Source organism: Anomaloglossus baeobatrachus, chromosome 2 (assembly GCF_048569485.1).
Source record: "Anomaloglossus baeobatrachus isolate aAnoBae1 chromosome 2, aAnoBae1.hap1, whole genome shotgun sequence".
Classification (NCBI taxonomy): domain Eukaryota; kingdom Metazoa; phylum Chordata; class Amphibia; order Anura; family Aromobatidae; genus Anomaloglossus; species Anomaloglossus baeobatrachus.
Window position 1 is genome coordinate 340,337,273 of NC_134354.1, and position 10,137 is coordinate 340,347,409.

Sequence of the window (10,137 nt, forward strand, 5' to 3'; positions counted from 1 at the left end):
TTTTGAACAAGCTGAAATATATACATCCATATACGGCTCATTTCCGGCACTACCCCCCAACAGAGAAACCCAATCGTGACAAGGAGGGCCCCGAATGGCCCACCCATCCTGCCCAACGCCACTTCCTGACCCCTCTTTCCAGTGCCAACCACCAGGTGTCCCCTAGCCCAGCGCAAACTTCCAATAAGGAGGCAAAGATCCACCAATATAAATAGAAAGACGCAGAGTTACTATGTTCCTTACCACAACCCAACACTTATGCTTAAGACAACCATCCGCGCCAAATCTGCACCACCCATCATTCTATCCCCCCAAAAACCCTCATCGTCCGTGTCGCCGGGGTTCCAAGCCCCGAACAGCCAACTACCCCCCCAAAAAGGGGGGGGGGGCTGACTAGGAGCCGCCATCCACTGCAGCCATAAGGATGTACCCGTATGATCCTACCGCATACTGGCACGCAACACCTTCCCTTGCTGAAATTACTCGGCGTACTGAAGCCAGACTAAACCGCCATATGACCTAACAAGCCACCCCAAATGGATCCATATAACCGAACCATGCCGAACCAATTACCCAATTCCTTCCCCCGATACCCTTGCCAAAAAACGCAAATGCCCGCAGCCACGTTGCAAATGTACGAGGGTGAGCCTCCACCGGCGCTCCCCTCCCTCTACTTATCCTTCCTGGAATCACTTGGCTTAACCTAATCCAGGTGAAACTGTTCCCGGGGGGGGGGCAGCGAAACTATTGCTACACGTTCCCTATTCAAATCGTATCCCTCACCTACTCCAGCAAGTGAGCCCCCCCCAGCGGGCCTTTGAAGCACCCATACCTCTCACACTTGGCCACTGTCAGCCAGACGCACCACCTCATCCCCCTCTTCGTTCATCACCACTCACTCTGTCACTGCACTTGCCGCCTCTGCCCGAAAATGCTCCCCTGCCGCCTCATGCGCCCTCACTCTGCCTGCTGCACCTGCGCCTACTAACCACCGATCCCGTCCATGCCGCCGGCGGTGCATGCGCACTCTCCACAACCGTATACACCACTGCAGTAAACCCCATACCTGGTCAAAACACAAACCCACTCGGCGCTGCCGTGTCCGCAGCCGCCCCCCCCAACCCTGCCAAATCCACGGCCGTCTCACCCGACCGCGACCCGGCGTATTCTGGAATAAAAAATCACGCCATCCGGATGTCTGATTCATCCGTCGCTGCTTCCTCCTCCTCCTCGCTGGAGCCGACCGCCTCTGGCTCATGTAACGCAGACGCCGCCGAAGCGCTGCCACCACCACGGCCGTCCTCCTGGTACGCCGCGTGGGCACCATCCTCCAAGCTCCATCTTCTGTCCCGCGGCGACAACCCCGGAAACCGTCCCGTCCCACGGGCTGCCACCGCGGGCCTTATCTTCTGGCCTGACCCCCACCTTGCTACCTGCAAGGACAGGGGGGTACCTGTGGCCCGACCCGCTGCCAGCAGACTCCCATCCAGAGCCGCCAGCCTCCTGCCCTCCTGGGCCCAGAAGGCATCCGTCCGCCGGGCCCTCCCCCCCTGGGGGAGACCGCCGCTGCCGGGAGCTGCACGCCTGCTCTGGGTGACCAGGCGGGGACCGCAGGGCCCCCGCCGTCACCCCCCCATACCGACGCCTCCCGGGCATCCGTCGCACCATGCTCGCCTGCCCTGGTGCCGGACCCCCTGCTGGCTGCAGCCCCCCAGCCCCCCCCCCTCCACCCGCGGGGAAGGGGGGGTAACGCTGGCCTCAGTCCTCGCCGGGCGCTCTCCTGGCCAGGAGCCGCCGCATCCAGCCCTCCTGGGCCCCATGAAAGCCTCTGTCCGCTGGGCCCTCCCCCTCCTGGGGGAGACCGCCGCGGCCGGGAGCTGCAACCTGATCTGGGTGACCAAGCAGGAACTGCAGGGCCCCTGCCGTCACCCCCACTCACCGACGCCTCCTGGGCACCCGTCGCCCCAGGCCCGCCTGCCCTGGTGCCGGACCCACCACTGGCTGCAGCTCCGCGGCCCCCCCCGCTTTCCGCGAGGGGTAAAGCTGGCCTCTGTCACCGCCGGGCGCTCTCCCCGTCCGGGAGCCGCCGCATCCAGCAATCCAGGCCGCGGCTCGGACCGGAAGTAGGCCGCAGACAAGCCACGCCCCCCTCCCGGCTGCCGCGACCCGGATGGAGATTCCTCCCGCGGCCGGAGCAGCAGCTGAGTACTGCCCTGCCCACATCCTACCGCAGAGGGTCCCCGAAGGGGCTCTCGCATCTCCTCCTCGCTCCCCCCGCACACGGCAAGTACCTGAGATATGAGGGAGGGGGGGGCGCCGCCCGCAGCTGACAGGGGAGCGAGGGGAAAGTGCCAACGGGTTAACCCCCAGCAGCCAAGACGTGGGACCGCGCTGCCAGGGGCCCGTGCACTGCCATGATGAATCCGCTGGTCTCGGGTAGCAGCCATCCTGTCGCACGTCCGTATCGTTCCATATCCGGAAGTCAAGAGAGAGGGGGTAAGTCAAAGTCCTTTACTTACACCCCTCAACTGTCCCACCTCTTCCTCCAGGGAACTCCTCCTACCCACCAATCCCCTTATTCTGCCTTATAAACAAACCATTCCTGTTTCCATTAACCCCATCACTCCTTCCCTTCCCTCTAGTCATGTCGCCCCTCCACCCTATGGGTTCCATGGCTTTCTTAAACAAATCTTCCTTAAGCTGATGTGTCAAACTAATATAAGAACCCGAAGATGATAATCCCTTAGTATCAGCCTTCTGTCTGTCTAGGTAGCGCCCTAACCATCCCAGCATGTTTTGTAACCTCACTGGAGTCGCCGCCTTTAAAAATGGGCTCTTTAGGCTATGTGCGCACGTTGCGTACAAGCCCTGCAGAAATTTCTGCAGCGATCTGAAGAGCACATGTGCGCTTTAGATCGCTGCAGAAATGTCCGTAGTGAGCGCCGATTCCATGCGCTCTGCCTGCAGCTCCTGCCATAGACAGAGCAGGAGCTGCCGGCAAAGCGCAGGAAAGAAGTGACATGTCACTTCTTTTTGCGCAGCGCTTCGGCAGTAGCCGAAGCGCTGCGCTCTTAGACGCCACGTGCGCACGGCCCCTGCACAATCTCCATAGACTGTGCAGGGGCCGCAGGACGCATGCAGTTACGCTGCGCTACAAAGCGCAGCGTAACTGCATGTTTTTACGCAACGTGCGCACATAGCCTTACTGTTGTGTTGCTGCTGGTTACTCTGATTCTGTTTCTTAAAGCATTTGATGACGGCATGATTGCCCCCGCAGAAGGAGCACTCATGCCGAAATCTGCAGTTAGATGCATGACAACACAAGGCCTACCCATTAAATTAAAGACACCACACTTGAATAAAGTAAATGGCATAAAATGGCCGTGACATTTATTAAGGGTTACATAATAAATAAATTAATTAATAAATAATTAAAACCAATATTTTATTAAAATTCTTCCATAACCATATACCATAAATAACCAGTCCGCCAGTAAAACTGGCGACTTTACCCAATACTTTCAAAAAGAAGTACATAACCAACCAGTCCACCAGTAAAACTGGCGACTTTCCCACTAACAAATGTCACGACGAGAGCAGTTCATGAAGTAGTCTTTCTCCAGGGGGGGAGGGTGGGTGTTCTTCTTGATCTTCAATTCTTCTGACAGCCAGCTGACGGAAGCAGCTACTTTTATAGTTAAAATTGCCCGCACTTTCTGCCAGCTGATCCAATCAGCTGGCAGCAAAACAGGCGCGCAAAAACCAGACTAAACCTGTCAGAGCCAGAATACCTCAGAGCCACTGACTGAAAATTTGTTAACCCTTTCGGCACCTGAATAATGTTAACCAAATTCACAACCAAATAGTGAGGCCTGTGTTATCATGCGGTCGCTACGGCATACAAGATACCGTGCTCTGAACATGACAACACAAGGCCTACCCATTAAATTAAAGACACCACACTTGAATAAAGTAAATGGCATAAAATGGCCGTGACATTTATTAAGGGTTACATAATAAATAAATTAATTAATAAATAATTAAAACCAATATTTTATTAAAATTCTTCCATAACCATACACCATAAATAACCAGTCCGCCAGTAAAACTGGCGACTTTACCCAAACGCCAAGGACTAACAGTCCTTGGCCCACCCCCACTAACAAATATCACAGCCATTTCTCGATACAATTTTGGAGCCCTAAATTGAATATGTCCAATCCCACGTCTGACAGATGGACTAAATCATCCCTGTAAAGGCCACTCAGAAAACCTTCCAGATCAAGATGTCTGTAGGTTGACCCATTTATAACTGGTAAAAACCTTTCCATGGCACGGTTTACCCTTTTCCGAATCCGCTCCCGAAACCTCAGCCTGTCACAATGCCACTGCAAACGGGGAACGATTTCGGAAAAGACCAAACCCGCATCAGGAAACCATGACCTAATGATTGAAAGGTCTCTTCGCATGGCAGCAATCAGATCAAGAGTTTTCACTTTTCCAATATCATTCCCACCCAAGTGCAAAATGATTAAATTTGGAGAAGGCCACAATGTTTTTAAACAGCTCATCTCCTTCATCAGTCCGTCCCATCTCATACCTCTAACGCTGTACCACAAAATGTTAAAATGTTCAATATTAATGGCTAAATTCTCTCCATATGACCTTCCTGATGCTCTTCTCTTGGCCCAAAATATGTAAGAGTGTCCCACTATCCAAATGACAATGGGACCTACAAAAAAGAAAAAGAAATTTTATACTAACAACCTTGGACGGACATAAATTTTGTAACGCTTTGACTCCCATCTCCCAATCCCCATAATTTTACTAGCCGGTAACCCCCTTATGGCTGCTTCTGTAGCTGCCCCTATACGAAAAGAATGGGATGACAGTTTAAGATGCTCTAGATTCAGTTTAATCAAGGATTTTTTAAAAAACTGAATTAAACTGAAACACTGTCACCGGACTCCCATCCTGATGGATAAGAAACGCCCCATCAAATGGAGGTCTAATCTGAAGCCAATTGTTAACATTGGAGACAGGACAAATAACTGAATTCTTTATCCGAAATAACCTAACGTTTGATCCCAAACCATCCTGATCAGACTTAGACCTACCAATACAAATCCTCAACGACTTATCAGTAACAAAAACATCTGAAAACATCAATCCTGACAACCGACTCCTACTAACAGAAACTAACTCACTAATCCTAAAAGCTCCAAAATATGCTAAAACGAATGCCACCCTAAACACCATTGACTCAAAGTCATTAACGCAAATATATGGCAACACATTCCACAATGAGAGCAATAACTTAAGAGAAATAGGTCTACGATTATCCGGCTTCCACGTCCTTTTCCTATAACCTTTCAATGCCTGTTGAACTGGGAAAAAACTCTTCAATGACAACAGACCATGCAATCTCAAGAAAAAAGACACACCTGAAAAAATATTAGAAACTGACCCCACCGCTAAATTCTTTCTCATCAAAAAATCCAGAAATTCAAGCGCTAAACCCACATTACTCTGAAAACAATCCACTTTATGAAAAACACAAAAATTCTGCCATTCTAACCATGCGGCCGAATACCTGGCCCATGTTGAATCAGCAATAGACCTCTTAATAGCCGAAACAACTAAGCCATCACTACAATCCATAAAGCTTCTGGGCACGGGCTCCCGAGAGAAATTGCCATCGGTTCCATACAAAAAAGTTCTTCCCGATCCTGCAGAGACAAAGCATTGTCCAACTTAGTAACCCTGTCTGATTCCTGCTATCTGATACCAACAGCATCCTTCGATTTGACCACAACTTACCCCAGACCTCAACCAACCGCAAAACTGGAAATAAGGACATTCCCGTACTACTGACCGTCACAACAATAACCTTCCAATAATTGCGCCAAAACTCAAATACGAATTCACCTTGACAAAAAACCGTACTCACCCTGACCAAAAACAACTACAAAACGTAGGAAAGTTCAAAACTCCCGCCGAAAAAGTACCGCCACATAAACAAATCTTCCTTAAGCTGATGTGCCAAACTAATATAAGAACCCGAAGATGATAATCCCTTAGTATCAGCCTTCTGTCTGTCTAGGGAGCGCCTTAACCATCCCAGCATGTTTTGTAACCTCACTAGAGTCGCCGCCTTTAAAAATGGGCTCTTTACTGTTGTGTTGTTGCTGGTTATTCTGATTCTGTTTCTTAAAGCATTTGATGACGGCATGATTGCCCCCGCAAAAGGAGCACTCATGCCGAAATCTGCAGTTAGATGCAAACTTACAATTGGATTCATTGTAAGCGAAACAAAATCCTTTACTAACAGTAGAATTATTAATACTTTGTCTACCAAACTGGCTTCTCTGAGGAAGCATCAGATTCAGCCAAAGACCGATGTCTTTTTGACCCCACAGCATACTGCGATGGATGGCTAACTTCTGACGAAAACTCTCATCATAAGTCAGCCATGCCTGACCGCCGAAGCTGCGATAAGCTTCCAGTATGCTGTCAAGGTGCTGAAATAACCCCGAACAAACAGAAGGGTTCCTTTCCCCTAAAACAGAGGAAAAGATGCAAAATGCCTGCAGCCAGTTATGAAAAGATCTAAGGGGACCTTTCTTCCTATCATCCAACTCCGTCTTATCCTCTTTATTAACATTATCTCTGTTAGACGGAAGCAGAGAAAATAAATCAATAAATTCCCCCTTATAAATCCTTTCTTTAACTGGCTGCGGCAGATGAAAACCCAGGGGAGACAAGTCACATGTCAATGCCTCTTTAAATAAATAACCAGGCAATGACATGGACTCCTGACTACCAATAGGGGCTGCACTACCCCCCCTAGGCGTCCCTCCCCCTGCTAACAATTCTCCTAACACCTTCCTAACTACAGATTCCATACTAACAGACAGAGGGTCGACACACGAGACAGACAGGGGAACATTGAACATCTCACCCCTCCTTCTGCTCTGCGATCCTCGGCCCTCCTCTGGAATTCCAGCTTCTGCAGCTGAGCCACGCTGATGATCCTGTTCTCTGACTCCAGCTGGCAGATCATCTTCTTCAGACGGGGAGTCAGACCAGGGGGCCCCCGTCGCTCTTCCGGCCTCCGGCACGCTCACACTTGCTGGTGCAGCCCTGCTCCTGCTAGGATTTTCAAATCCCTGGGTCAGCGCCGCGCTTTTACGACGGCGCTGACTAGATGATCCACTCTTCCTCTTCCTGGACACATGACCGGGTGCAGGAGGATGACGTGCTGAAGTCCCGGCAGACAAGATGGGCGGCGATAACTCCGCTCCGGCATTCCCCTCTTCTCTGGACGATGACGTCGGGGGGAGGAAGCTGCTGCGTCTCTGGGACCTCCTCCTTGCAGGGATTTCCTCAGTCAGCTCTGCCATCTCCTCAGGAGCGGTGAGTTGAATCACCGCAGCGTCGCAGTCCATTTCTTCCTCAGCTTCTTCTGGCCGCCTGGGCACCGCCAGGCATTGTTTAAGCCAGGCTTCTCCGCCGTCCTCGCTCGCCCTCTTCATGAACTCCTGTAGCAGGCTCTCCATCAGCTGTTCTTCTTGATCTTCAATTCTTCTGACAGCCAGCTGACGGAAGCAGCTACTTTTATAGTTAAAATTGCCCGCACTTTCTGCCAGCTGATCCAATCAGCTGGCAGCAAAACAGGCGCGCAAAAACCAGACTAAACCTGTCAGAGCCAGAATACCTCAGAGCCACTGACTGAAAATTTGTTAACCCTTTCTGCACCTGAATAATGTTAACCAAATTCACAACCAAATAGTGAGGCCTGTGTTATCATGCGGTCGCTACGGCATACAAGATACCGTGCTCTGAACAAACTTACAATTTGATTCATTGTAAGCGAAACAAAATCCTTTACTAACAGTAGAATTATTAGTACTCTGTCTACTAAACTGGCTTCTCTGAGGAAGCATCAGATTCAGCCAAAGACCGATGTCTTTTTGACCCCACAGCACACTGCGATGGATGGCTAACTTCTGACGAAAACTCTCATCATAAGTCAGCCATGCCTGACCGCCGAAGCTGCGATAAGCTTCCAGTATGCTGTCAAGGTGCTGAAATAACCCCGAACAAACAGAAGGGTTCCTTTCCCCTAAAACAGAGGAAAAGATGCAAAATGCCTGCAGCCAGTTAGGAAAAGATCTAAGGGGACCTTTCTTCTTATCATCCAAATCCGTCTTATCCTCTTTATTAACATTTTCTCTATTAGACGGAAGCAGTGAAAATAAATCAATAAATTCCCCCCTATAAATCTTTTCTTTAACTGGCTGCGGCAGATGAAAACCCAGGGGAGACAAGTCACATGTCAATGCCTCTTTAAATAAATAGCCAGGCAATGACATGGACTCCTGACTACCAATAGGGGCTGCACTACCCCCCCTAGGCGTCCCTCCCCCTGCTAACAATTCTCCTAAGGCTAAGTTCACACATCCTGTGTTTTCAATCCGTCAGGTCCGTCAGCAACGGATCAGTCATTTTCAAGATGTCAACTGATGCAACTGATGTGTTTTTCACAGGATTCCTTTCACAGGAATCCTGTGAAAAAACCGATCAGTTGCGTCCGTTACATCCGCTGTGCGTCCGTTTTTTGACGGATCAGTCATGATCCGTCTGTGTTTGGGACAGCCCAGTGGGCGTGCCAAGCATGCTGGGCATGCTCAGTAGAGCATGACGGAATCCTGCGCAGGATTCCGTTGTAAGACGGATTACAACGGAATCCTGCACCATAGACATACATTGCAAGTGTGGCGGATGGCGACGGATTCCTGCGCGGCGCGTTAATTTTGACGGCCCGAAAAACGTTACATTCTGCGTTGCTCCCCGTTCAGCGGTCAGTCAAAAACGACGGACCGCGACGCAGCGGATGCAACGCAGGGTCATCAGTCGCAATCCGTCGCTAATATAAGTCTATGGGGAAATACAGGATTCCTGCAAAAAATTTTGCAGGGTACCGTAATTCCCCAAGGCGACGGATTGTGACTGATGCAAAACACAGGATGTGTGAACTTAGCCTAACACCTTCCTAACTACAGACTCCATACTAACAGACAGAGGGTCGACACACGAGACAGACAGGGGAACATTGAACAGCTCACCCCTCCTTCTGCTCTGCGATCCTCGGCCCTCCTCTGGAATTCCAGCTTCTACAGCTGAGCCACGCTGCAGATCCTGTTCTCTGGCTCCAGCTGGCAGATCATCTTCTTCAGACGGGGAGTCAGACCAGGGGGCCCCCGTCGCTCTTCCGGCCTCCGGCACGCTCACACTTGCCGGTGCAGCCCTGCTCCTGCTAGGATTTTCAAATTCCTGGGTCAGCGCCGCGCTTTTACGACGGCGCTGACTAGATGATCCACTCTTCCTGGACACATGACCGGGTGCAGGAGGATGACGTGCTGAAGTCCCGGCAGACAAGATGGGCGGTGATAACTCCGCGCCGGCATTCACCTCTTCTCTGGACCATGACGTCGGGGGGAGGAAGCTGCTGCGTCTCTGGGACCTCCTCCTTGCAGGGATTTCCTCAGTCAGCGCTGCCATCTCCTCAGGAGCGGTGAGTTGAATCACCGCAGCGTCGCAGTCCATCTCTTCCTCAGCTTCTGCTGGCCGCCTGCGCACCGCCAGGCACTGTTTAAGCCAGGCTTCTCCACCGTCCTCGCTCGCCCTCTTCATGAACTCTTGTAGCAGGCTCTCCATCAGCTGTTCTTCTTGATCTTCAATTCTTCTGACAGCCAGCTGATGGAAAGCAGCTACTTTTATAGTTAAAATTACCCGCACTTTCTGCCAGCTGATCCAATCAGCTGGCAGAAAAACGGGCGCACAAAAACCAGACTAAACCTGTCAGAGCCAGAACACCTCAGAGCCACTGACTGAAAATTTGTTAACCCTTTCTACACCTGAATAAAATGGTAACCAAATTCACAACCAAATAGTGAGGCCTGTGTTATCATGCGGTCGCTACGGCATACAAGATACCGTGCTCTGAACACACTTCCCGACATCACCACACACCTCCCGACATCACCGCACACCTCCCGACATCACCGCACAACTCCCGACATCACCGCACACCTACCAACATTACCGCACACCTCTCGACATCACCGCACACCT

General features: G+C 51.0%; 1 protein-coding gene across 1 annotated transcript; it reads right to left on the bottom strand.

Annotated features, from left to right (window-relative positions):
* Positions 1–3,637: 3,637 nt before the first annotated feature.
* Positions 3,638–7,535, bottom strand: LOC142289760 (uncharacterized). The gene is made up of 2 exons (XM_075333691.1): positions 6,962–7,535; positions 3,638–4,732 (listed from the first exon to the last, which is right to left on the bottom strand). The coding sequence occupies exons 1-2, from the start codon at positions 7,533–7,535 to the stop codon at positions 4,170–4,172; spliced, it is 1,137 nt and encodes a 378-aa protein (XP_075189806.1). The 3' UTR covers positions 3,638–4,169.
* Positions 7,536–10,137: the final 2,602 nt, after the last annotated feature.